We start from the raw sequence: 27,981 nt of genomic DNA on the forward strand, positions 1-27,981 counted from the left end.
AAATATTTCTGGAGTTTAGTTGATATTTGAGGTATTCAAGATACATCTGTGAACAAAACAAAGACACACCCAACCCCCTCACTATGATGGAAGGTGTGATGGTTTGCATATGCTTGGCCCAGGGAGTGGCACTATTAGGGTTGTGTGGTCTTGTTAGAGTAGGTGTGTCACTGTGAGTGTGGGCTTAAGACCCTCACTCTAGTTTCCTGGAGGTCAGTCTTCCACTGGCAGTCTTCAGATGAAGATGTAGAACTCTCAGCTCCTCCTGCACTATGTTTGCCTGGAAACTGCCATGTTCCCACCTTGATGATAATGGACTGAACCTCAGAACCTGTAAGCCAGCCTCAATTAAATGTCCTTATAAGAGTTGCCTTGGTCATGGTGTCTGCTCACAGCAGTAAAACTCTTAAGACAGAAGTATAATAAACACCTACCTTAAAAAGTATATGGGCTGTGAATACAGGAAATGTAGGGATAGAGTGCCTGCCTACAATATATGATGCCCTGGACTCAATCCCCAATACTGAAGAAACAGACAAAAAAAGCCAGGGAGTGCACACCTGTGATACCAGCACTTGAGAGTTGGAGGCAAGGAAACCAGCCCGCCATGAATGAGACCTTGTGTTTTAAAAAAAAAAAAAAGTAAAAAAAATATTCTAAAAAAAAGGTCGTAATTGCCATGAGGGAAAAAAGCAGAACAGGGTAAAAGATAGAGGTTGTCCCCAGTGCTGAGGACACAGAGAGAAACTACAGTCTAAACTGAGAGGGAATGAGAGCACTGGGGTACAGCCCATGAAATCCTGTCCTTTCAAGCATGGAGAACAACTGGAGGCCAGCCACTGACTCAGAGGGTGCCCTAACTGGGCAGGGTGTGTGAAGTGCACTTTGAGACTGAGCTGAAGGCCAGCAGAGGAGGCACAGTTAGCGGGAGTGGGGAATCTTGAGAGTCTAGCTGGCTCTGGGGCCTCTCTGGTGAATGATTACTAATCCAGAGTAGACTGAAGGCAACAAGGTCAACAGGAACTGTGACACTAATCTGGAGAGGGACTTGTAGGGGTTTAGATATTCAAATCATGGTCGTGTAAAAAAGTGGCATCATTCCTGAGACAGCACAAGTTCCCAGCACAACAGATGAATGCAAAACAAATAATGTAACAACTGCCATAGCAAACCAGTCAAGGAACACTCAAAGCCAGAGTGCGGGTTGTCTTATCAACAGCTGAACACTGACTCAGGAAGAGTCTGAGCTGGGCAAACACTTTTGGGGTTAACATGAAGTCGGTTGGCATTTAAAGTCACAAGCCTGACACCTGGACCTCTTGGTTCATGCCTGTAATCCCAGCACGAGGGAGGTTGTTGCGGGAGGGTAGCTGTAATTTTGAGGCCAGCCAGGGCTACAGAGTGGGATCTTGACTCAATTAATCAATATCTTAAAAGCAAAACCATGAGCCTGGATAAGTGGTTATAGACAGAGGGAAAAAATGTGAAAAGAAAAAATGAGAAGAAACTGGTGAGCACAGAGTCATGAGCCTCGAGGGAGGGTGATTCCAAGAGGAACACGTTGGTAAGTGGAGTTTCTCTTGTCCACCTTTAGAAACCTGGGATTTTTTTTTTTTTTAATTCTGTTTACTGCATTTACTGCAGAGTGCAGGTGCTTAGTAAATACTTTAGTTTTAAAAACCTATGAGACACATCTTTGCAAATGCCCAGGATGGAGGGTTACAACTCTGGCCTCCTTTACAGAAAGCCCAATAGGCAAGGAGGGTCATCCCACAGTCCATAGTCCTCATCACATTCCTTGCCTTTCCTGGCTACACTGACACTTGCTCATTCAGGCAGGAGCCCGTTTGAGTAACACAAGCCCCAGGACAAAGGAGTCTTGGGTAAGCTCTATGCTTTGGAGTGTGGTAAACCTAGTTCCAGACCCATCAATTTACTGAGGACTCTATCCATTCCCCTGACCACTCCTCCATTGGCTTTTATTTTCTCCATCTGTCCATTCATCTGTTCACCTGTCTAAACATTTAAAAAAATTATGTGTGTGTGTATGTGTGTGTGTGTGTATGTGTATGTGTGTAAGAGAGAGACAGAGAGCATTCAAGTCTGTCACAATACTCTTTTTTTTCCAGCAGCAAATTATTCATGTGAACTGTTAAAAATGACCATCTATACCAGTGTCAAATGAGGGTGGGAGAGGAAGGCAGGGCAGAGCAGGGCAAGGAGGAGGAAGGAACTCCCTTCTACTGGTAATAAAGCTCCAGGTTCATCCCATCGTGGATTTCATAATCTCCCAGAGACACGTGGTCCTTAAAAATCGTGTATCACTTTTTAAGAACGATCATATTCCAGCGGGTGCCAGTTTGAGCGGCTATCAGTTTCTTCAAGTCACCGATGGTGTCATCGGTATTGCACTTAACGCCGACTTTCTTTCCCAGACGGTCGTTGCAAACCATCTCAATCATTGTGGCTGGAGCTCCAAAATCCTCGAACCTATCGACGACACAACTTGTGACAACACTCTTGCAGAGGTCAGAAGACAACTTTCAGGAGTCAGTTCTCTCCTTTCACCGTGTGAGTTCCAAAGAATGCACTCCTGTCAATGCCTTTAACCCGCTGAGCCATCTTACTGGCCCCTTACAGAGCCATTTGTCTGTCTATCGTCTGTAGTCATTCTCTCTGCTCTCTATTGCTATCCCTTTTTTCATCTTAGCGACTGTTCACACGCAGTTCTGACCATCCATTTGCTAGGTTGACCAGCTTTGCAGTTTGTCACAGAATGAATATTGATCTTGACATTCCTGTATCCTAGGAAAATCCCCAGCGCGGGGCAAACCAGGGCTGTCTGTCCATCTACCCTTATCCTAGGCATCCTGCAATCGATCCATTGGCACACAGCCCATCAGTTACTTCAACTACAAAACAGACTGGCCACTCTCCTCACCCAGCACAGCGCCCCGCCTCTTCCCCGCCCCTCGCCCATTCAGGAAACAGCTCGAAGCGAATCCCGGTGCCCTAGCAACAGTCTTTCAGGCTGCCCTGTCCGCTTGCGCGGCTTCGGGTGCGAGCCAATAGCGAGGGGCCCCGGGAGCGAGGCTGGGGGGCGGGGCCGAGCGCGGCCGCAGCCATTTTGGTGGAAGAGAAACAATAGGACGGAAGCGTCGCGGGACTGGGCTGTGGCCGCAGGTAACGCCCGCCCCGCCCGGCCCGTGGCCCTGTCACCCCGGGGCTCAAGGGAAGAGATTTTCGGTGCTATTAGCGGCCGGGCTCCGTGATCCCTGGGAGGCTTTCCAGATATTTGGGAAAGGGGTCCTCTTGCTGTCATTGAGAAGCGGTGTCCCCCCTTTTTTGTGGAGTCATTTTTTTCCCTGTTTACGGGGGGGCATTATATCTTTTAGTCACTGGGGAGAGTAGCGGTTCCCACTGAGGGGAGAATCTCCCCATCCCCCGGCACTGGAGAGGGTCTACTGGAACGGGGCGGGGGGGGCACGACGACCGTATCTTTCTCCGGTTTTGAAGCGGTCTCCCTGGGTCTTCCGGTGGGCAGGATCTCTTATGTCACAGAGGTCCCCGGGCCTCGATCTCCCTGCTCTTTGAGGATGGGGTCTTTATCTTTGGATGAAGGGGTCAGCTCGGATCCTCAGGTACTGTTACCTGGGCCCGCAGATGTGCAGCCATTTTGGGTGTTGAACGTCAGTTGTGCCAGTCAGCTTCTATTTGATCGGAGGGGGGTGGGGGCAAGAAGATCTGCGCATCCAACCTTACTGTCTTTTTAAATTTCTTCTTAAAGACCTTAAAAAATGATCAGAGGATGCTCCCTTTTTTTTCTTAGGCTAATGCTCCTACCTGGAGCAGGATTTTGTTCACATTTGATAACAAGACTGCATCTATCTTATGCATCCTTCCTGATGACTTGATTCGTTTTAGGATTTTAATTTCTCTCAAATATCAAGAAAGCTGTTAGCATTCTGTTTAAACCCTACTAGCGGGAAAAATGAGTGGAAAATGTAGGAACTGGTGAAATATAGTGCTCTTACATGCTGAAGGAAATAGGATTAGTCGTATGTAAATAAACATTTTGTTAAAGTATACATAGAGCAAGAACAAAATAATTTCGAATATTTGTAAGAAAAAGTTCTGAAGGAATCCAGAGGCTGTGGGAGGGGAACAAGAAGAGACCAGGGGGTGGATATGGTCAAAATACATTGTATACATGTTTGGACTTGTCAACGAATAAATACTTATGAAAATAAAAAGACCCAAAAGAAAGAAGCGCTGAACGTTTTGTAATGGCAAATATGGTGCAGACAAACATTTTTTAAAAAAAATTTAAAGGACCTTCCTTGTTTACAGCATTGTTGTTGATTTTCAGTATTTAAAATGTTTACTGTATTTGCATTTTTTCCCTGGGATAACATTTAAAAGATAGGAGATGCTTATTTACCAAGTTTTTGCCGTGGAGAGTGTGTAATTGTAGGGTTTTGTTGTTTTAATGTTAGCGGCTATCGCAGATAGAGATGCAAAATGAGTACTGAATGTTTGGTGTGAAAAGGCCATCTGATGGCCTTCTAATTTTTTTTTGGATATCAAGCAGGACTAGACCTGTTACCGTTGTCAAAACCAGTTTATCATATGTAATAGACTTCTTTAGTGCTTGGTAGTTTCCTAGGAGACCGATTTTGATCTTTACAACCAAGTATCTGAACATTAGAATGTGCCGGGAGTAATTGCTGACTGAAGAAACTTAGTTTCCTTTGCAGAGGATGTCAGGGCATTTTTGTAAGCCCCAGAGATGGCACTGGTATCTAGGCAACAAGGATGAGTTTGAGCCTTCCTGAGGCCAGCTTGTTGAGGTGAAAACTTTCCATTGTTGGCTCATAAAGAGGATGCACTGGGGATTTTCCCTTTTAAGAGAAGAGGTTTGTTTGTTTGTCTGTATATTAGTTTGTGTGTTTGAGAGAGGGTCTCTCATTCTGTAGCCTTGGCTGGCCTGGAACTCACTGTGTAGGTTAGGCTGGCCTTGAGCTCATAGATCTGTCTACTTGCCCTGTGTGCCAGGATTAGAGATATTTGCCCTTACTGCTGGCAAGGGAAATTATTTCATATCATGGAAGAACTTACAGATAGACCACATTTTTTTGTGATAGAAAATAATCAGAAAATGACTTTAGTATGATTACTTATTTTTATTTTATGTTTTTTTGAGACAGTTTTTCTGTATCACCCTGGCTGTCCTGGAATTTGCTTGGTAGATCAGCTGGCTTCAAACTCAAGAGATCTGCCTGCCTCTGTCTCCCTAGTTATAGTCCTGAGCCACCACACCTGCCTTTTTTTTTTGTATTTTGCCCTTATGTATGTACCCTAGAGGGCATGAGATCCCATGGGACAACAGTTGTAGGCTGGTGGGTGATGGAAATTGAACTCAGGACCTCTGGAAGAGCAGGCGGTGTGCTTAACCATTGAGCAACCTCTCCAGTTCTTTGCCTCGCTCTTTAGAGAAGGAAAAGTAGAAGAAAGCTGAATTTTGAAGGGTCATATCCCAGAAATGTTTTTGTTGTTTCGCTTTGAGTCTCAGATCCAGGGCTTTTGAAACCATAATTGAGTGATACACCCTTAGCCCCAGAAATGTAACTTTGTTTACACATTTTAGTATACAGCTCTGAAGACAAGAAGTGTGGGGTTGTGAGTGAAACCCAACACTCACATCTGAGGCAGGAGGATCACAGAGTCCAGGATGGCTTGTGCTCTGTAGCAAGACCATGTTTCAAGAGGAAAAAGAAAAAGTTAGCTATGCAATCTACAGTACCATTACTCTGCTTAACATCTTGTAATGCCTTATTTTTTAAAAGTCTGCTATATATTGGCCCATCTGACATTTTTCCTTCAGCTTTGTTTAAATCCGGATCAGCTCACAGCATTCTGATTGAGCTGGCTCCTTGGTCTCTTCAGTGTACCTGTGCTGCTCCTCTGTCTTCTTGGGATGTGTTTATTGAAGCAGCTGCAGGATAAAGCCTCTGGCTTTTGTTGACCATTCCCTGTGCTTGTTGACCTTTGGCTGTGGCAAGTAGCTGGATTTGAAACCTCACTCTTATTAATCCTTCATGTAAAGAAGTTGGGAAAGAGCCACCGAGGCATATTCAGAAACTCTGTCTAGCTGTGTTGCAGACCTGTGATTCCAGAGAGAATTCTAAGTTCAACCACAGCCTAGACAGTAGAGGGAGACTTCCATCTTTAAATTTTTTTTAAAAAATCTGTGTTTGTTCTGTATGTGTATAGTTTGTGAGAAAAATGGAGTACTTATGGAGGTCAGAACAGCTAGAATATACTGGATCTATCCGTTCTCTTCCTCTCTGTTTACTTGTGTTTCAAGGACCAAATTCAAGCTGCCAAGCTTATGCAGCAAGCACCTTTCTTTACCCACTGAGCCATCTCACTAGCCCCTGAGGGTTTGTTGTTGTTTAATTTATCTTTCTATTTTTTTTTAAGATTTATTTATTTATTTCATGTTATGTGAGTACACTCTTGCTGTCTTCAGACACACCAGAAGAGGGCATCAGATTCTATTGCAGATGGTTGTGAGCCACCATGTGGTTGCTGAGAATTGAACTCAGGACCTCTGGAAGAACAATCAGTGCTCTTAACCGCTGAGCCATCTCTCCAGCCCTTTGTTTTGTTTTGTTTTCCACCAATATGAAATTTAGTTCAGGCTCAAATAGTAGGGAGTATTATATATCCAAAATCTAGTGATATGATCAGTATCTACAGAAACTTTTTCATAAAGAATAAAAATGCTAACAGCTACAGTTACTATTAGGATTCCTGTGCTGGAACTCTCTGCGGTACGTATTTCATTCCTGTTTTCCATCCAGTTCCTGTCAAGTGTCTTGTCTTAATCACCTTCCTCTGAGTTGATGGATTTCAGTCCTCAGGTTTCTTGAATCTTTGTGTCTGGGAGATTGCACTCCAGTGTCTGCTTTCTAAGCTCCTGAGTATAGCTGAAATCAGCCAGGGTCTCTTCTACCTTCAGTTCTAGGGATGGAATCAAGGGCCTGTGCATGCCAGACAAGTGCACTGACCCTGAACTACATGCTTACCTCCCCCACCCACTTTTAAATTAATTAATCTATCCATCCATCTATTATTTATTTTATTTTAGTAAAGACTTGAGAAACTTTCTCAACTGGTCTTGAACTTCCCCTGTATCTGAGGCAGCCCTTGAGTTTATATCCTCCTGCCTCAGCCTCCCAAGGATCTGGGATTACATGGCTGTGCCTTCAAGGCCAACTTTTTCTGTCTGCTCAGTCATGGAAGATTTATAAAACTTTCTGCTCACTTTGTATTGTTCTTAATACTTAGAACAGAAATTCACAGTTGAACAAAATGAGAAAATATTAGTGTTTAAGTATCCATGAATCTTACCATTCATTTAAAAATGGTCTAAAGCCTGGTTGGTAATAATACCCTGTTCTCTGAGCACTTGGTGGGCTGAGGCAGGACCTCAGCCTGTTCTCAAGGCCAACCTGTGCTATAGCAAGACTCTGTCTCAGATAAAGGGACGAGGAAAGGAAGAAAAAGACGTTAGTTGTTGAAGTTCAAATCTAAAGAAGGAAGGATAAAGCTTGTGTTTTAATGAAACTGTGTTATAGACCAAAAAGCAGAACTCCTGGCCTGGTGATTGCATCTTCATTTTGAGGGGAGGAATGAATGTAAGTAGTTGATTTCAGGGAAGGATCTCACAGGGCTGGACTTTGGAGTGGATACTCCCTTTCTTCTGCTGACCCTATGATACTTATGGTTCCAACTCTATGGGCCATATCACACTGTCTTAAACCTCTTCATTCATACATGCTCACAGCACCTTACCATTCCTTGTCTTGAGCTTTGTGTTTCTCTTCTAGCTGGGGCTGCTTTAGGGCTAACTGCCTTTCCAAACTCTAGCTGCACACACAGAAATGTGATGTCCAATGGGCTGCAGGCACTTGTCTCTGGTCCACTGGGGAATGCAAAAATATTGCATCACACTTCACTGCTTATTTTAGGAGAGTAACAGACTGTTTTTGTTCTGTAAGTATAAAACGAACATTGGATAATGTTGTTTTCTCTAGCTGTACTCCCTGCCCAAAATTTAATGTTTAATTTTTTTATTCTGTTTTTTGAAATAGGTTGCTAGAGACAATAAAAGTTTTTAACATAGCTGTACAAAGAACTTCTGTATTTTGAGACAGGGTCTAAACATGCCACCCTGGTTAAACTTGGAATGCAGACCAGGCACACTGAGCTTAGAGAGGTCTGCCTGCCATGCACCAGCACACCCAGTACTTTATTTCTTGAGATGGAGTCTCACTTAAGAGAACCTGTCAGCCTTTTGAGTGTTGAGACTACAGGTATGAATCTCTGCACTGCCTACCACTTACCTGTCCCAGTCTTGAATCATCTTCACACAAAACTCATAGATAAATTCCTGTCTCTGCCTCCTGAGTGCTGGGGAGCTGGGACTGATAAACTCATGTGCTACTATGCCCAGCTGTCTGCACCTTTCTTGCCGTGTATATTTGAATATGGGGATGCCGTTCCTGCTTCTTTTGGTCTTCATAGGATTTTTGTAGTGACTGAAGAGCACCTTCCCAGGCCTCATGTGTGATGACATCTTTGCTTAGTTGAGACGTTCCGTATGCATTGAGAACTCTGAGCACAAGGGAAAAGATCCTGGGACATTTGGGAATGTAGACCTTGTTGGGGTGCCAGGTGGCCTAAATGGGTATGGTTAACTGGTCAGGAATGGTATTTGGTTTTCAAAGAGTGTTTTTACTTTGGAAGTTACATAATCTCATTGTGATAAGAGAGAAAATAGGAATGAATGAATGAGAGCATGCATGTGTACGTGGGCACACCGAGTGATGATGTCAAAGTGGAAGTGCTCTATTGGTATTCAGTCCTCATTCTGCAGTTTGGTTTTCCTTTACCAGAGCCTACTGCTCTCCTCACAAGACAGTGAATATAGCTGGATTTGTTTTCCTTGAAGTAGACTTTAAAGATGGTTTAGAAGTCTCAGGATTTATGAAGGGTAGTTGGCAGGTGGTTCTATTTAGGACATAGTGCTATGAATGGTACAGTCTTAGAAGTTTTCTCACAAGGCTTCCTTCCTTCCTTCCTTCCTTCCTTCCTTCCTTCCTTCCTTCCTTTCTTTTTTCTTTTTTCCTTTTTCTGGTTTGTTCCTGGAAGAAGTCTGACTGTCCATGGGCAGAATGGATAATAAAAACCGTACAGTGAACATGTAATGTTTTGTAAAGCTTGAAGGAGGGCTTGAGAAGACCCAGAGGAAGTTACTAGGGTTGTGTGAGGCACAGGGTCTGGTGCTGCATAAGCCCACCCTTGTTACAGTTCACTGGGGATGCTGCCTGGAGCGTGGGCATTATAAATTGGGCTTTATTGTCCGTGAAGTTCACGTCATCTTTGGTACCTTTTGTTTCAGATTTGGGGTTAGGTGAAGTGCTGAAGATAGGGAGCATAGAATCTTGTCTGAAGCTGACAGCATTTCTTAGGATGTCACCATGGTCCTCTTAGCTTCCATGCATTGATACACACACTTTTTTGCACTGTTTGTTTGTTTGTTTTTTAAATAAGAAATAAACTTGTAGAAAATGAATACCTAGTTTTGTAGCTCAGAGATTGAGTTTGTACAGGGCTTTTGTGCCTTCTCTCTGTTCTGCTGCTCCTGGAGGTTCATCAACTACTGTGGATGGGGAGACCCTTAGAGCCAGCAAAGAAGCCCTGAGTCCTTGAGGTTAGAATGATTCTGCTGCTCTTAGCCGTGAGTCTTTGATTTCAGGCACCTGTTGTTTTTCTGTGTCGAGACCTGGATAATAAGTACCTCATGTCCACACCTGTAAGGATAGTAATCAGTACCTCTCCCAGAGAGTTGTAAGAACGGAGGAGCCATGTAAACAGTAAGTGTTTAATAAACAGGAGCCCGTGGTGCTTCAGGCCTATAATCTCAGCACTCAGAGGTCAAAGAAGGAGGAGGGTGATTTTTAAAGCCAACCTGAGTGACATAGGTAGACTCCTGTTTCAAAACAAAGCATGGCTGGGAATGTAGTTCTCCTAATATTGTGTAAAGCCTGGATTCCATCCCCACCATACACAGCTGTGTGTAGTGCTCACCTATAATTCCAGCACCTAGGAGGATCAAAAGTTCAAAGTGATCCTCAGCTACTTAGCAAGTTCAGGGCCAGGCTGGGCTACACGAGACCCTGTGTCAAAGAAAGCAAAACCTCCAGCACCTGTTATTTCTGTTAAAATGCCCCATTATTATTAAAAGTTGTTTTCTCCTCTATCTTGTGCCTTACATACATCTGGGTCATATAATCTCCACTTGTGAAAAGGTGAACCATTTCTCATAGACTCCAATATGGAGTGAAGTTCTTAAACCCAAAGTATGTGGTATATATCAGTGTTGCTTTGTGGGTAGTTTAAAAACCTTGAAGAGCTGGGAAGCTGTCTTTGGTTTTTATATCAGTTTTGGGAATACTCCACCATTCTGTTTTCTCTCCTGGTGTTAAAAGTAATGTATGCTCAGAATTAGTATTTAAAGGAGTTTCAAATACTCTATGCATGTGGAGGTCAGAAGACAACTTATAGGGGGTCAGTTCTTTACACTGGGTTCCAGGAATTGAACTTAGGTGGTCAGATTCAACTGCAAACACCTTTACCCACTGAACCATGTTTTAAAAAAATATATTTTTAAATATTTATGTGCATGGGTGTTCTGCCTACTTAGTGTGTGCACCACTCACATGTCTGGTACCTGCGGAAACCAGCAGAGGGTGTCCATCCCCTGAGACTGGGGTTATAGACAGTTGTAAGCTGACATGTGGGTGTTGGGAATTGAACCCAGGTCTTCTGGAAGAGTAGCATTGCTCTTAACTGCTGAGCCATCTCTCCAGCCCCATTTCAACATTTTAAGTGGACAATTCATTGTGACATAAGCTAGTACAATACCTATTCTACTTCTCTCCTTGTCTCCTTTCTCCTCTGCTCTTCTCCCTCCCCTCTTCTCTTTTCTTGTTTCTTGAGATTGGTTCTTAGTATGTAGCCCAGACTGGTCACTCCCAAGCTGGCCACTGACTCCAGATCTTCCTACCTTCACCTTCTGAGAGTCAGAATTGGAAAGTGCCACTAACCCCGCTAGCTAGTACTTTTGTAAGTTTTATAGTTCCAACAATAGAGATTAGGTAGCTTTTTGGTGTCTTTCATTTTGAGATCATGTCTCATTCTGTAGCTCTGCTTGGTCTTGAACTTGAGTGAGTCCTCATGTTTCTGCCTCCCAAATGCTGGGGTCACAGTTGTGTGCCACTATGCCTGGTTGTTGAAATTCCTTCTTTAGATTCATTTTTATCATGGATTGTATTCCATTTGTTGCCTCTATGGAAACTCAGGAAATGAACTGATAGGTTTTCTCCCATGTCAGCTTTCTGAGACACCTAGGTTGCCTGGCAGTCTTATTGCTGGAGAGGCTTGCTGTATATACTGAGAACAACTTATGGCATTGCTTTACTTTACCTGCAAAATATGATTGTCTTTCAGTGACATTAGAACACCCTGATTTCCTTGAATCTTTGTGGTTTAATAGACAAAGAATTTCTGAATGCTAGTTTATTTGTGTTAAACTATAATCTAATAGAAATTTTACAGTTACATTTTAAAAGGTGATTCTATTGAACCGTTGCCATGCTTGCTTTTCCACAAGAAAGGAATTCCTAAAAAGTTAGTTGTTGTAACATTAAGGGTTTGGGTTTGGCTACGTGTGGTAGGATACACGTGTAACTGCAGGAGGATCATTGCAAGTTTCAGATCATCCAGGCTTTACAGAGAGACTGTCTCAAAAAATAAAAAAGTTGCCAGGCAGCAATGCTACACACCTTTGATCCCAGCACTGGAGAAGCAGAGGCAGACAGATCTCTGAATTCTAGGCCAGCCTGGTCTACAGAGTGAGTTCTAAGACAGCCAGAGCTACGTACACAGAGAAACCCTGTCTCAAAAAACCAAAAACTAAACTAAACCGAACTAAATAAAATCTCAAAAACCAACATTACCAGGTAGAGTGGTGCATGACTTTAATCCAAGCACTTGGAATGAGGGTTGGGTAATGGATAGAGGAAGGCAGATAACCTGTGAGTTTGAGGCCACCTTAGTCTACATAGTGAATTTCAGTTTGAGGCCAGCCAGAATTACAAATGAGATCCTGTCTTTAAACAAAACACCAAGAGCTTAGGTTTTGTTTCCATGGAATGTTTCCATACCAGCAGGTCCTAAATGAGTATTGGGGTGCAAGAGTCTACATTTACACTTGTTAAGGCAGACTTGATAAGGTGGCAGTAATAGGTGCAAAATAAGCACTGGTCTGTGCTTGGGATGTAAAGTGTACAGCATGTGGTCCTTAACAGCTGTGGTCCCTGTCTCGGTGTGGGATTCCCTTGCATCTGATGATCTGTGAGAATAGATACACACGACGTAGTGGTGATTTGAGGCAGTTCTATAGAGTACCTGTCCTATGCTGGTGGGGTTTGTTGTTTGTCTTGTATTCTGGAGATTCAAGAGTAAACCAAAGAGCCAAAATGTCTTGTTTGTTTGTTTGTTGAGACAGGGTTTCTCTGTATAGCCCTGGCTGTCCTGGAACTCACTCTGTAGACCAGGCTGGACTCGAACTCAGAAATCCACCTGCCTCTGCCTCCCAAGTGTTGGGATTAAAGGCATGTGCCACCACTGCCCAGCGAGCCAAAATGTCTTATATCGGGCTGGAGAGATGGCTCTTCAGTTAAGAACACTGGCTGCTTTCCCACAGTACCAAGGTTCAATTCCCAATACTCATACGATGGCTCCAGTCCCAGAAAATTCAGCAGTCTCTTGTAACTAAGCAATTCATACATATAAAATAAAAAAACTTTTAAAAAAAAATTCTGGGCTGGCATAGTGATGCACACATTTAATCCCCGAATTTGAGACAGAGGCAAACAGATCTCTGAGTTTGAGGCCAGCTTGTTCTGTATATCAAGTTCTAGGCCAACCAAGGCTACATAAGGAGATCCTGTATAAAAAAACAAACAAAAAGCTTAGTCCATAGAACTTGTTTTCAGGCAGAGGTGAGAAAACGACAGACAGTATAGACACAGTATGTCATGTGGTGACAGACAGGCAAGGAGGAGAGCAGAAAACAAGGGTCAGAGGCAAGCCAGGCTGGGACAGTGTGGGGTTAGTGTGGCTCAGGAAGATCTCAAGTAACATCTGTACTCTGCTGTCCAGGAGGCTCCACTGAGGCCAGTGTGGGCAACACAGTAGGACACCTCTCCCCCGGCCCCTCTCTCACTGGAAAAAAAGCCTGGGAAAAGCCAAGTATGTGGCCCTTGCATAATGAGTTGAGTGCTTGGTGCAGTGGCATAGATTCTGATCCCAGGTACCTGGCCAGCTAGTCTGGAGGATTGTGAGTTCAGAGCTAGCCTGGGCAACATCACACACACGTGCACATGCACACACACACAGAGTCTGAAAAAGAGAAAGAAGGGGAGGTGAAATGGCTCAGTGGTGGAGGGACTGATGCCAGTCCTGACCACTTGAGTTCAGTCCTCAGAGATCACCACTTAGTGGAAGGAGAAAACTGATTCCCAAAAGTATCCTGACCTCCACACACACCCTGTACTTTGTGCACATGCACATAGTGAATTGAGTAAATGAATTAATGTAATTAAAAAATTGTCAGGGAAAAAAGTTGAGGCTCAGAGATATGTCCATCCTGAACTACAAGACAAAATCCTGTCTGAAAAAGAAAAAGGAGAGAGGTAAGAACTAAGGAAGAGATTGAACCAGGCATTATCCACATGCCTGTAATCATAGTACTTGGGAGTCTAAAGCTGGAAGGTTGAGTTCAGAACCAGTCTGGGTTATGTAGATAAGCTATTTCAAACAAAAATGCACACATGCATACACACACACACACACATTTTGTGTGTGTGTGTATGTATGTATATAAAAACTAGGACGATATAATTCTGTTCAGGATAGTAACCAGGCTGACCTAGGCATGTGTGACTGAAGATGTGCAGAGAGAGGCAACTTTAAGTTCATGGTTTGGTGAGTTCCTGGCAGATTTATCCCAGGCACATACTCTTCAGGCCACCCACCCACACCTGAAAGTTTCTGAGGCTTCAGTCAACCCTGTCCTCTGCTTCGGCCTGTCAGTAACTGTTTACCTGTTTTCTGTCACTGTGGTTTCTGTGGCTTTGTACTCCTAGCAGCAGTGTAGGAGAGGGCCTGTGACTGCCCCTGCTTGTGCAGCGGTGGATTGTGTGTCAGGGGCTGAGCACACGTTTAGTGGTGCCCCTGGGGCTCCTTGTGGAGATTTGAATGGAAAAGCTTGTTTTGTACCACGAGGCTATGTTACTTCACACAGTCCCCGTGACACCTGACCCTGGGGCTTTTTTTGAGGCAGAGTAAGTGGTTCCTGTGGTGCCCGTTTGTTGTCTCATTAAATAATTCTGGAGGAGTGAGCTAAGATCCCAGGGGCTTCAACTCGCAGGTATCCAACTTGCAGTACAAAAAAAAAAAAAAAAGTTAAGGCACTGTTTACACAGATCCTTAAACTGATGGTTAATTGAATTGGGGTGGGCTGTGGGTTATTTTCTGCTTTTACTTGTAGTTTTGTGAGCTGTGAGCCAGTATGGAAAGCTGAAACAGCTGCTGAGTTAGAAGCCGGGGGGCTTGTAGGTCTTCTTGGTCTCTGTAGATTGCAAGAGCTTTACAGTAACCACTGCTCATCCAGGGCTCCTGAGAACTGAGCCGTAGTCTTTGGATGTTTATAAATCACCGGCAGCTAGGCACAGTGGCACTTGCCTGTAACTACACAGCGTTCCAGAGTCTGAGGCAGAAAAATTGACGTTTTAGGTTATATAGCAAGAGTCTGCTTTATTAGAAAAAAAAATTAGTAGCATTCTATTCAAACTCCCTGTGGAGCAGAGAAGCAAGTGAAGCAGAGAGCAGGCCCCTTTGGACTTTTCTTTGTTCTGAGATCTCAAGGGAGAAAGTTGCTGGGCTTTGTAATGCTTGGGAAAGTACACCATACTTAGAGCAGAGGCAGCCTCCTTACTGCTTCTACATGTGAGACCTGCTGCTGCACAGTGAAGTCATTCTTAAATTCATGTTTTAAAGTTAAACATGACTGAAGCAAAAGAATTACAGAACAGAACTTACCTTATGTGGGATGTTTATTCAAAAAATAAACAACCAGTTACTGCTCTTGGTGGTTACAACCGGAGGAGCAGAGGTCTACTCCAAGTCTATTTTATGGACCCGAAAATGATTCCCAAAGGAAAAAGGGAACCAAGAACTGGAGTCGCTCCCCAGTCAATTGAGTGACGTAGTCTGGCTCCATTTCACCCCAGGCTAATCAGTTTCTAGTTCCACTTCGTATTCAGAAGTTTTCTCTGTCATCAGATTTGGCTCAGGGAAGGGAAAAGAAAGAGTAGGGCGGGGAGGATGTGGAGGTGGCAAAGCTGCCATTTATGTCTAGCGACTAATCATACTAATCATACTTTGGAGACCTAGGAGAGGAGGTAGAGAATCTTGCGGGCCTTTCAGCCTCTGACCACACCATGTACAGTACAGCACACTGTACTGTGTGCTGAGATGCCATGGAACCATTGGAAATGTTTCATTGGAGGGGTAGATGGAAAGATACTCTTCTTAGTTGAATACATTTGAGTAGTATGCAGTGTGTGCATGTGCATGTGTGATGCAGTGCACTTGTGCCACACATGTATGCATGCATGTTTATATGGATGCATGTGTGTGTACAGGTGCACATTAGTATAGAATCCATAGGTCAGTCTCTGGTGCTTTCTTAGGAATTGTTCACCTTGGTTTTTCAAGGCAGGGCCTCTCGTGCTAGAGCACCATGATGAGGTTAGGCTGTCTGGCCAGTGAGCCCCAAGACTCCTCCCACTCCAGCCTCCCCACACTGAATTCCAAGCAGGATTTACCAGGTCCAGTGTCTGTGTAGGTTATGTGTTCTGGGGATTTTATTCAAGTGATCATCTTGATTAAGTTACTGCTCCTGTCCTTTGGGGGTATTAAAACTATTACTAGTGTATGTGTGATGTGTGTTTGTATGGGCACAGATGTGGAGGTCAGAGAGAATTCTGTGGAACCTAGTCTCTCCTTCTTCCTTTACATGGCTTCTTGGGACGAACTCAGGTCATTGGCTTGTGTATTGGGCTTATATGAACAGTATTGAGCCATCTTTTTTGGAGGGGGAGTGTGGTTTCAAGAGACTTGGAAAACTCTTGTTTAGTTTAAACTGGCCTTGAATTTGTGGCAGGCCCCTTGCACCAGCCTCCCAACTGTGGGACCTGCCTGGTACCTAGCATTACCCTTGGAGCAAAAGCAGATTTATATCTTGACAAAGACTTTGGATTATGTTTCCAAGGCTTGTATATTGGGGAGCATGCTGTATTCTGTTTAATAAGTATGGTCCCTGACCTATGTGATTCTGATAGCTGATGAGTCAGTAGCTCCCCTTTGGTATCGCTTTCTCAGGAAGTCTGTAGAAACGGAGAAAGAGGTTAAGTCCTGAGGTACAACAGGGCCCCATCTTTTGAAGAGAGGTGATTGGAATAATAGAATGTTCGAATTCTTTTTATTCTTTGAGCCTATATGACAGCTTGCCTCCTGGGGAAGAGAACACTGGAATAGGTTAGCTTTCTTGTTTTAGCAAGCTCAGACTGTGTCAGAGAATGTATACATTCTTTCCTGTAGTCAGATTGCCTCAACTTTGCCTCACAACGTTGGTTTAAAGGTGTGCCTCAGCATTTGGTGATCAGGATAGAACCGATAAAAATAGTTGGTGACCTAGAACACTGTGTATCTTTTTAAATGGAGTTAGCCAGCTTCAATCAGTTGTTTTTAGATACAGACGTTAATCATTAAAGCGGGTTCAGAGCTCCATTGCTAATAAGGTTAATGGGGCTTGGCTTTGACTTTGGGCAAGGGGCAGTGTTTGTGGACACCCTGAGAGAGTAAATCGTATTAAACAATACGTAAATTGGTTTTCTCTGTATTACAGTCCACTTTATAAAAATATAATTAGCAGAGTAACTTAACCATTTATCCTTAAGCATGACAACCTTAATTATAAAATTGTAAGGTTTTATCTGAATACTGTGTTGGAAATTGTACTTTTACGCCATTGTGGCTTTGTGTTTTGCCTGCTGTGGTGGCTGGGTTTGGCAGTTTAGGACCCTGGAACCCAGTCTTTGCCCATCAGTATCTGCCCCACCCGTACTTCCCCCTCTCTCTCCCAGTGTTTGTCTCTCCTGGAAGAAGGCGGGGCAGGGATAGGCAGTGTGGGCGGAGCCCTATGTAAGCTCAGGCGTTTGTCTTCCTGCTGAGTAGATCAGTCGACTGGCTGACTGTAAGGTGGTTCCCAGGCTGCTTCCAAATCTCATGTCATCATTGTGTTTGCTTCCGCCAGAGTGTCCTGGCTTGCACAAACCGAGGAGCAGAGATCAAACAGGCGGCTGTAAGGACAGACAGTAAACGGAGGACGAGCTGGCCTCTGGACCCCGCTGCCTCCCCTTCCTCCCTGCTGCCTGTGTCCGGAGAATGAGCCCAGCCTTCAGGGCCATGGACGTGGAGCCCCGCACCAAGGGCATCCTGCTGGAGCCCTTTGTCCACCAGGTTGGGGGGCATTCATGCGTTCTCCGATTCAATGAGACAACCCTGTGCAAGCCCCTGGTTCCGAGGGAGCATCAGTTCTACGAGACCCTCCCAGCTGAGATGCGCAGATTCACTCCCCAGTATAAAGGTGAGCCCCCAGCTGCTAGAGCGCTCGCCAGGATGCTGACATGTAAGGGATTTTGCCAGTGGAAGGCTCTGGCAGCGTCCTGGGAGCCCTCCCCACCTCCCATTTACCCTTTTGTTTTCCTCCTCCTCCTCCTCCTCCTCCTCTTGGCCCTCAGCCCAGCACCTCACCCTCAGTTTTCAAGCCCTGGTAAGATTGCTCAATTGTTTCGTTTTCTGGATTTGCTTTGAGTTTGGTTTTGGTAGAAGTATAGTTATTTTTTTTATGTTCAGGTGTCTCTTGCTCAAGGTAACCCAAAGTCCCCATGTGGGAACAGTTCGGGAAGACTTTAGGAGGATTATACACAGAATTCTTGATGCCTGCTTTTTGTCCTCCAGGAAACAGAAGCCCTGGTGATTAGGTAGGCTGGGAGCAGGGCTGAGTCAGATGGAATGCAGGAGTGGGAGGATTGTACAATCAACTCAAGCCCTTTGCTGTTACGGAATGTCCCCAGAATTGCTGTGTGAAGGCAACGCTTTGATTCACATGTAGTGACTTTTTCTCTTTTTATAATTATATGCTTTGAGGGAACGTCAGCCACCAGCATGGTGAGGTTTTTCCTGGGGAGGGGAGGAATCTTTTGTTAAATCAGAAGAGAACTCATTAAATTAATTTTAAATGTGCGTTACCAGGTATAAAAAAGACTAGGACAACTTAGGTTCTCCTGGGACACAATTGTTCTTTAAAGACAGGGTGGACTGGGTTACCTCTCTCTACTTGGAAATGCATGTGGTGGGACTGCGGGTGTTGGGGACCCTCACTTGGTCCTTTTCTGTTATTTTTTTCCAGGACAAAGCCAAAGTTCCCTTGTTAGCTGGCCACCCCTGCCCCGTTTTTATCCCCTTGGTCGTTCCTTATGCCCACAGGGAAGTGTGGTCCCCTGACACTCCCCCCACTCCCGCTCCTCTGCGCCCAGAGCTGGGGCCACCTCAGAAGTGTCGTCTCTCTCTGAGCACGCATTCCCCTGCAGCAAGCAAGCGGGCGGGCAGCAAGGACTGAGCAGATTGAGTGATCGTGGGGCAGAGAGGCCTAGGAGAAAAGGTGTTCAGCCAGTCGGTTGTAAGGCGCTCGTCGGCACCGCTGAAGTGCTCCCACCTGACAGCCCCTTCCTCAAAGACTGTCCAGTTACACATGGCAGGTCCTAGAGACTCAAAAGGGAGAGCTGCTTTCAAGGCTACCATGTGTGTCTGTGTTCCTGCCCCCTCATCTGCTGGTGTTCATTTTGTTCTTTTGTGACACAAACTACAAAAATCAATAAACGCATAACTGAGAAGGACAAAAGGCTTGGCTCACCCACCACGTAGGCTTCTGGAAGCCTTTGCCAGGGTGTCTGTGCTGTGTGGATTGTTTGCTGCTTTATTTTGCTTTGCTTGCCCAGTCTTCCCTCACCCTCAGTGCCTTCACCTGAGGGCATCCATGTTCCCCTGCAGTCAGGCTCTGCTTTAAAACAAGCCTCAGGCCGTCGGAGTTTCTGTTGAGGGCATAAACATTTTCATAAGCTATATAGAGCAATGTTTTTGTGTCTCTCTTGGGATTCGAAGAGTTACATAAAATTAATAAACATTTTCAATGATGGAAAAATGTGTCTTGTAATTCTTTGGCCCTTGCTTTCCCTTGTTGAGTGCATTAGAGAGGAAGTCTCTCGGCCATGTTTGCTCCCTAATTGCTTGTCTTGTATGGTGTCACTTTTTTCTAGCTGTTTTGATATTTGTTAGGTTTGCAGATGAGTTTGGGGCCTCTGGCAACATAGAGACTAAGGAACAGGGTAAGAAACAAAACAAATGTTACAATCATGTTATCTAGAATGCATTTTTCTGTGGAATTAAAAGTTGTTTCTGCTCCTCACCCCCTTTCAGGTGTGGTATCTGTGTGCTTTGAAGAAGATGAAGACAGGAACTTGTGTTTAATAGCATATCCATTAAAGGGGGACCATGGAACTGTGGATATTGTAGACAATTCAGACTGTGAACCAAAAAGTAAGCTGCTAAGATGGACAAACAAAAAGCATCATGTCCTAGAAACAGAAAAGAATCCCAAGGACTGGGTACGCCAGCACCGGAAAGAGGAGAAGATGAAGAGGTGGGTGAAGCCTGAGAGGTCATGTTGGGGGCTTGGTTATAGCCTAGTTTCCTGCAGCCAGGAGCTCAGGGTGGACCTGTAGGTGACTGGGTGGCTGGTACCACACATCTGCTGTCTCTAATTGGCTCTAGATTAGAACATGCCTTTGAACATAAAAGGCTGAAGTGGCAGCTATAAAAGAAACTGACTCATTCCTTCCACAATTGATAGTTCCTTCCTGCCAGGCTAGTAGACTAGAGCCATTCTTTGACTTCAGGTTGCTTACTAATGGTGGGAGACAGAATGATCAGGTAGCCTTTGTAAAAGTGGGGTCCCATGTAGGCAGGACCATAGAAGTCCCACAGGTTGACAGAAATTTGGGGGAATATAAAGTAAAAGTGTAAAGTATGTAATGTGGTTAAGTAGACTGACTGATTCCAGTATAATTTCACTTCACTTTTCCCCATAAGTCCCATAGGGGGACTTATGGACCAGACCAGGAATCATAGTACCTGGGAACAGGATTGAAGGCTGCCTACCTCATAAGTTGGGGAGAGAAAAGTCATTGTTGTATCTTGCTATAGAAGTTGGTGGTAGACTGCTCCCCTTTAACATTTTTAATCAGCTCTCTAAAGATACACATGATAAAATGCATGCATTTGAAATGTGTGATGAGTGTGGGCAGCATACATTTGTACATTGCATATCCAATAAATTTCCGTCACTCTTGATATGTGCTTCATTATTTCATATTTAATTTTGGTAATATATTATGATTTATTGAATTCTTATTTCTTTATAGCCATAAGTTAGAAGAAGAATTTGAGTGGCTAAAGAAATCTGAAGTCTTATACTACAGTGTAGAAAAGAAGGGAAATATAAGTTCCCAGCTTAAACACTATAACCCTTGGAGCATGAAATGTCATCAACAGCAGTTACAGAGAATGAAGGAGAACGCAAAGCATCGAAACCAGTACAGTATCCTTTGTAAAGGCTCTTCCTCCTCGGAGACAGGAGAAGCAGCGAGGGAAGCTTAGAGAGAGAACTTGGGAAGCAGATTGGGTAGTTGGTTGCTTTGTGATAGCAGGGTCTATGTATAGCTCTGCAGGACTAGAGCACTCTTCTAATTACTAGGCTTACAAGTGCCTGCCACTGATCCTGAAGTGTTCCGTTCTGAGGTGTGGGTGTGTGTGCTCACATGTACATGTATGTACCACAGCAAAATGAGAGAGTCAGAGGGCAACTCCTTCTACCAAGCAGGTTCCAAGGATTGAACTCAGGTCATCAAGACTCCGTGGCAGGTGCCTTTACCACCTGAGCCATCTAATGGGCCTTGGTTTTGTTTTGTGTTAGCTATGGTTAGTTTCCTCTATTAGAGTTGTGTCCAGGAAACTGTGATAATTGGGCAGCTGTCACCTCTCTTAGGAATAGAACCTGGTTTCAGAGTACAGGTAAGAGAGAAGAAGAAGCCATCTTACACAGGATGGGCTTTATTTAGCCTAGGTTACCAGGAGGCTGCTGCTCCCTGTTTGCAGACTGCTGTAGAATGTATCACAGATTTTTGTCTGCCCAGTTGAGGGGAATGAATCTGCCCACACAAACCGTACAAAGAAAGTACCAGGATCATTTTTTCCCTTTCTGTTAAGTTTCCATTCACTGGACTCATATTTTTTGTTTGGTTGTTTTTTTGCACCCAGGCCAGGATTTGGCTGGGTCAGGAGCTCGCCAGTGTGTGTAGAGGAGGGAGAACAGCTTGCAGGAGTCTGTTCTTCCCGTCCTGTGGCTCACTGAATCACTGCACTGGTGTCCTCTTCCCCAGGGCCTCTCTTTCTCTTTTTTATATTGTATGATGAAATTCCTCATATTTTTTTTTATAAGGAAAAAATGTTAAGAATAGAATTCCTAACTACTTGTTATTCAATCTCATGTCATGACTGTCCGCCTATGCCCCAGTGTTCCACAACTGACATTTTTTTAAGTTATGTTTTTACAGCTGACCATTTGATATTTGATAACCAATTGGCGTGTTCTTCCCTGGGGAAGACTATATCTCCGACTCCCAGCATCCCTTACCTACAATTCTTTGTGTAGCATTGAGGCCTGTGGACTTAACCTTGTCCACTTGGACAGACCTTCTGTTGTCACTGTCCTTGTTGAGCTCATGTGCAGGCTCATGTTGGTGAGACTTGATGAGCCTAGCGTCTGAGATTCCTGGGAGGCTCAGTCTCAGGTTAAGCTCCCGGATCCTCTGCCTCTTGCAATCCTTCTGCCCCTCCTCACTGTTCCCTGAGACTTAGGGGCAGGACTTGTTTTGTAAATGTGTTCATTGGGACTGGGCACCACAGCGCTGCATTTTGGTTAGTGGTAGTTTTCTGGAAAGAGGAGTTTTCCTTGATGAGGAATGAGGGCTCCAGTTATCATGTTAGATCTTGGGGACAGATGACAGCTTACTTTTTTATTTTTCTTTTTTTGATACTGGGGATTCATCAATTTAAACAAACCCTCTTACCATTGGGCTAAATAGATAACTTACCCTTGTTCAGTTTTTAATTATTTTCCTAAATTTGATTGTGAAGTAAGTCTGAGATATATCATTTTCTCTGTTTATACCTTATCATGTATCCCCAAAAGGTAAAATATTTTAATATGAGGACCAGTTTGCTTCCCAGCATCCATGTAGCAGCTGGATACACCTATCATCCCAGCATTGGGAGGCAGACACAGGAGGATCCCTGGGGCTCGTTAGCTAGCCACTCTAGCCAAATCATTAAGTACCAGGCTCTTTGTAAGACCCTGTCTTTAAAAAAAAAAAAAAAAAAGTGGGAAGTGATGGAAGAATACAGCAGTGCAGCCTCTGCTCTCCACACATAAGTACACACGTGTGAACATGTGCACACAGCCACAAAAATATTTTAAAACATCGATACCATTTTACTTACCAACATAGAGAGTAATTCTTTACTATAAAATACCTATTTCACTGGGTGGTGATGGTGCACACTTTTAATTCCAGGACTTGGGAGACAGAGGTCAGCTGGTCTCTAGAGCAAGTTCCAGGACAGCCAGGGATAAACAGAGAAACATTGTCTCAGAAGGGGCAGAGGAAAAAGAGAGAGAGAGAGAGAGAGAGAGAGAGAGAGAGAGAGAGAGAGAGAGAGAGAGAGAGAGAGAATATGCCTATTTCACGTTCATATTTTTCCTACTTGTCTTAGTAAATGTCTTTTTATTGTTGGTTAGTTTAAGGGGCAGATCCATATAGAATTCTTAATATAGCATTGGATTTGAAGTATTTGAAACTTTTAAAATATTATTTCCATTTTTTTCTTTTTAGAGATTTCTTGCCAGAACCAGTAAAGGGTCAGGACTAGGAAGATGTCTCTGTGGTTAGTTAAGGCTTCTCTACAGCACAAAGACCTGGGTTTGGATCCCCAATATAAAAAAATCAGCATGACAGCACAGGTCGGCAACCATTGATAGAGGACAGAGACAGGAAGACTCCTGGAACTCGCCAGCCAGCTGGTTGAGTCAGTTAGTGAGTTCCAGGTTCAATGAAGAAACCTATCTCACTGTATAAGGTGGAAAGTAATAGAGAAGGTACCCGACATACCTGACATGTAGAGTTCTTCTGCACTAACACACACATGTGCACATTAGAAAGAAAGAGCGTGGGGTTTCCTGTGATCCGGATCTTACTGAGCACATCTGTTGGGTGTCTTTTACATGTGATCTCCTCTCTTACAGTAAATTGTTATTTAGATCCAAAGACTTGATCAGGTTCAGCTTCAGTTCTTCAGGGGCTACAAGCAAGAATCCTGGGAATCGTTGGGAATCCCAAGTTTTCCATTAGGAAGCGTGGTGTTTGCTTTTTCAGTCATTGTTTTAGATCCACTTTTTCAACAGGTGATTTTCTAATTTTCTAATTTTGTTAGTCATAAGGAATAACCCTGCACTACAGTTGGAAAGAGAGATTGTTTGCTTTCCTTTGATTAGTAGATGTTTGGAATAATGAATAAGTGGGACCTAATCCTCCAGAGGTGTCCATCACAGTAAGATTTTTAGCATCATTTTGAATACATGAGTTAGGCATATTAGATATATTTTTATTGAGTATAGGCTTTGTGATATTGGTGATCAAACCCAGGGCCTTGGGCATGCTAGACAAGCTCTCTCTCGCTGAGCCATATCTCCAGCCCATTTACTGATAACCTAAATGTCCCAAGTTCAACAGTCTTTAATTGTTGTCTTTCTGGTTTGAAAAAGATGGCCTAGGAGATGACCATGTATATTTGCTGTCCCAGAAGCTAACTTAACCTTTTAAAGGCAGAAATCAGTAAACCTTTTCTGTTAAGAACTAAACAGTAAGTGTTTCATGGTTTGTAAGCCATACAGTCTTTTCTCACAACTCTGCCACTACAGCAACATCCGGAGACATTCATATAAACGAATTAGTGTAGCTACATTCTAATAAAACTTGAAAGTTACTTATAACCAAACCTTTTCTTTTAAAGATATTTTCATGTATGACACATGTGGGTATGTGTGTATGAGGGTATGTGATGCCATGGTAGCCTATAGAGATTGAACAGCCTTGGGTCCATCCTCACCTTCCAACTTATTTGAGGCAGTATCTGGTTGGCACGACTCTGTGTACTTACTCCAGCCTATCCAGTCCTCAAACTTCCAGGAAATTCTGCTGCTATCACCTCATGTCTCATCTTAAACATGCTGGGATTATAGACATATGCAACCATATCCAGATTTTACATGAATTCTGAGGATCCAGACAGGTCATCAGGATTGTATACAAGCAAGCTATTTTCCAGCCTTGACCATCATGTTCCTAGGTCATAAAGTATTGTATATTTTGATACATTTGATGAAGTATTACATATTTTGCATTAAAAATGTAAATTTTGAGCTGGTAAGATAGCTCTGTGTTTAAGAGTTCACACTGCTATTGGAGACCACTAGACCAGTTCCCAGCATCCAACTAGGTGGCTCGTAACCACCTGTAACTCCGGCTCAGAGAATCTGAATCATCACTCTCTTTTAGTACTGACATGCACAAACCAGTACAGACACAAAGAGATACACAGGCTTTAGAGATCCCTCCCTCCCTCCCTCCCTCCCTCCCTCCCTCCCTCCCTCCCTCCCTCTCTCCCTCCCTCCCTCCCTTTTGTTGTTGTTGTTGATGTTGTTGTTTTGAGACTGGGTCTCTATATGTAGTCCTAGATGTCCTGGAGTTCTCTTTGTAGATCAGGCTGGCCTTGAACACAGATCCTCTTGCCTCTACCTTCTGAAGACTAAGATTAAAATTGTACACCACCATGCTGGCTAGAAATCTTTAAATAAAATAATAATAGTGATAATAATTGGGTATGGTAGCATGTGCTTTTAATCCCAACACTAAGGAGGCAGATGCAAGTGGATCTGTTAGTTTCAGGCCAGCTGGGGCCACACAGTGAGGCTCTGTCTCAATTTAAAAAAAAAGGAAAACAGGCTATGGCTTAGTAGTAGAGTACTTAGTAGTAGAGTACTTACCTAGCAGGTACAACCCCTGCACTCCAGAAATGTAAAGTCCATTCCTAGGTTATAAACTGTACAACTGTGGGCTATAGTTTACTGATTTCTGTTCTGGCCAGCACTGGTCCCTGATAACTAGGGAATGATGAAACAGTACTGTGGGCACTCACAGCCAAGCATGGTCATACAGGCCTGGAACCCAAAGTGTGTTCCACACCAGCCAGGGCTGCACAGTCAAACCCTATCTCAAGCTATCTAGGGTTATTCATTCTTTCTAAACTCGGCTAGTAAGCAGACCTTTTTACAATTAAAGTATATTTTCATAGTACTCATAGTTATATTTCAGGCTATAGGATTTATCCATCGTATTTGCTGGTAACATTTATAATTGAAGACAGTGTGCTGTTAAACTGCACTCTTTTACCAAGCTAAGTTCAGGAAAATAGTATGTGTATGTCTGGCTGAGGGCCCTAGGCCTGTGTTGAGCCTATACACTGGCTGTTGTATTTATCCTCCTTTCCTGACAAACCAAGCAGGGTTGCCTCAGCCCTCTCCTCAGCCCTGAACTCCGTCCATGGGAGTACAACTAATGGATGAGTGTCCTGTAGGCCTAGGCTTCTTGAGACACTATGTGCAGATACTTCATTCTGGGCTATTGCCCTTAACCACTCAGAATTCATCTTACTGGAGAACCTGACTTCCCGCTATGAGGTGCCTTGTGTCCTGGACCTCAAGATGGGCACACGCCAGCATGGTGATGATGCTTCAGAGGAAAAAGCAGCTAACCAGATCCGAAAATGTCAGCAGAGCACATCTGCTGTCATTGGTGTTCGAGTGTGTGGCATGCAGGTGAGTGTGCTCAGATACTACGAGGGTGTCCACTGTGGTGTTACATTCTGAAATGTTCATAAGAGTTCAAATTGTGGATACTTCCCCCTTAGAACTCCTCCCACTCCATCTCCTCCACTTGCCCTTAATACGTTCAGTATGCTTTATTTAAAACAGCAAACAGACACTTAGTAGGGATACATCTCAGTAGAGAGTGCACCCAGCATGCATGAGGCTGTGGGTTCAGTACCAGAACCCAAAACAAAACATTTCAGCTGGCTGAAGATAAGCTCAATGGTAGAGTGTTTACCTTATATACACATGCCCTGGATCTGATCTTCAGCATTAAAAAAGAATTACAAAGTAAAAAAACAACAACAACAAAAAAAAAACAAGCTCTAGGTTTGGCCTTACCCGAGTTTGTTGCTTTCTGATTAAAAAAGAAAGCATGTATGCCTACTTGAGCCCCAGAAGCTAGTCTGGATGGCTGAGTCCGTAGCATGTGTCCATGTACTAGGATGCAAAGTTAAACCACCTCTGTTCATCTAGTTGCAGAATAGGGGGCTTGAGTACAGTAACAGCCTAGGTGATAGGTCGTGTGTACACTCACGTTACAGGATCTTATCAGCCAGTTGCATCTCCTGCATTCACCCAGTGGCTAGGTCTTGAAGTAGCCCTTTGACCCTGACTTGCTGGTCTTTCTCATAGGTGTACCAGGCAGGCACTGGGCAACTCATGTTCATGAACAAGTACCATGGGAGGAAGCTTTCGGTTCAGGGCTTCAAGGAGGCACTTTTCCAGTTCTTTCACAATGGCCGGTACCTGCGCCGCGAGCTCCTGGGCCCTGTGCTCAAGAAGCTAACTGAGCTCAAGGCCGTGTTGGAGCGACAGGAATCCTACCGCTTCTATTCAAGTTCCCTACTGGTCATTTATGATGGCAAGGAGTGGCCAGAAGTGACCCTGGACTCAGATGCTGAGGACTTGGAGGACCTCTCCGAAGAGTCGGCTGATGAGTCTGCTGGTGCCTATGCCTACAAGCCCATCGGTGCCAGCTCAGTGGACGTGCGCATGATCGACTTTGCACACACCACCTGCAGGCTGTATGGCGAGGACAGTGTGGTGCATGAGGGCCAGGATGCTGGCTATATCTTTGGGCTGCAGAGCCTGATAGACATTGTCACAGAGATAAGTGAGGAGAGTGGAGAGTGAGCTTGTTGGCTATTCCAGTACCTGAGAGACTCTTTGTGTCCCCCCTGCAGCTGTGCTGTCAGGAAGCAGGCCAGTATGGCTGGGTGTTGGCCTCTGCAGCCTGGAGCTGATAAGACAGTGGCCCCTGTGTCCCCCCAAACCCCCCAGCCTGAGCCGGTCCCAGACTCGCTCGGAGCCTTTTATTTATTTTAACTTTCTTCAACATTCCACATTTGATGATGCAGATACCTCTTCCCTGAGTGTAAATGTTCTAATACAGATCTTTTTGTTTATTGTATGCAGTGATGCTGTCATTCTTTCTAAGAGCATGCAGACTCCCTCCCAGCCTGCAGAGTCACACCTTGTGGTGTGCCCTCCCAGGCCTGCCACCCACTCATTACAAAGGCTTGGCTTTGTCTAAAGTGTCCCAGTCTAGCACTCCTTAGCCAGGTCACTGTGGTTTGTGCTGGCTGGGTGTCTACCACCCTACACAAAAGTAC

At 44.2% G+C, this 27,981-nt stretch overlaps 1 protein-coding gene, 1 non-coding gene and 1 pseudogene across 4 annotated transcripts; 1 reads left to right on the plus strand and 2 right to left on the minus strand.

Annotated features, from left to right (window-relative positions):
* Nucleotides 1-2,168: 2,168 nt before the first annotated feature.
* Nucleotides 2,169-2,493, minus strand: LOC114612012 (annotated as a pseudogene).
* A 569-nt stretch (nt 2,494-3,062) lies between these two features.
* On the plus strand, nt 3,063-27,779 carry Ip6k2 (inositol hexakisphosphate kinase 2). 3 transcript variants are annotated; one of them, XM_028756749.1, is made up of 6 exons: nt 3,063-3,183; nt 17,516-17,848; nt 19,741-19,963; nt 20,745-20,920; nt 26,139-26,314; nt 27,002-27,779. In XM_028756749.1, the coding sequence occupies exons 2-6, from the start codon at nt 17,647-17,649 to the stop codon at nt 27,500-27,502; spliced, it is 1,278 nt and encodes a 425-aa protein (XP_028612582.1). In that variant the 5' UTR covers nt 3,063-3,183; nt 17,516-17,646; the 3' UTR covers nt 27,503-27,779. The 3 variants fall into 3 exon arrangements, with proteins under 3 accessions (XP_028612582.1, XP_028612583.1, XP_028612581.1); XM_028756750.1 differs by lacking the exon at nt 3,063-3,183 and adding an exon at nt 19,581-19,649 and having other exon boundaries at nt 17,447-17,848; XM_028756748.1 differs by lacking the exon at nt 3,063-3,183 and having other exon boundaries at nt 17,447-17,848.
* Nucleotides 16,684-16,835, minus strand: LOC114612015. Its single transcript, XR_003709922.1, has one exon. It is a non-coding gene; the product is annotated as a small nucleolar RNA SNORA28 (small nucleolar RNA).
* Nucleotides 27,780-27,981: the final 202 nt, after the last annotated feature.

The sequence above is a fragment of the Grammomys surdaster genome, unplaced genomic scaffold, assembly GCF_004785775.1.
Source record: "Grammomys surdaster isolate TR1022 unplaced genomic scaffold, NIH_TR_1.0 126131, whole genome shotgun sequence".
In the NCBI taxonomy this organism is placed as follows: Eukaryota; Metazoa; Chordata; class Mammalia; order Rodentia; family Muridae; genus Grammomys; species Grammomys surdaster.

Bases quoted from the DNA above. Each gene is read 5' to 3' on its own strand.
- Ip6k2 (XM_028756750.1), top strand. From the start codon at position 17,647: ATGAGCCCAGCCTTCAGGGCCATGGACGTGGAGCCCCGCACCAAGGGC. The intron at 19,650-19,740 runs GTAAGAAACAAA...ACCCCCTTTCAG, and splicing joins CATAGAGACTAAGGAACAGG to GTGTGGTATCTGTGTGCTTT. The intron at 26,315-27,001 runs GTGAGTGTGCTC...TCTTTCTCATAG, and splicing joins TTCGAGTGTGTGGCATGCAG to GTGTACCAGGCAGGCACTGG.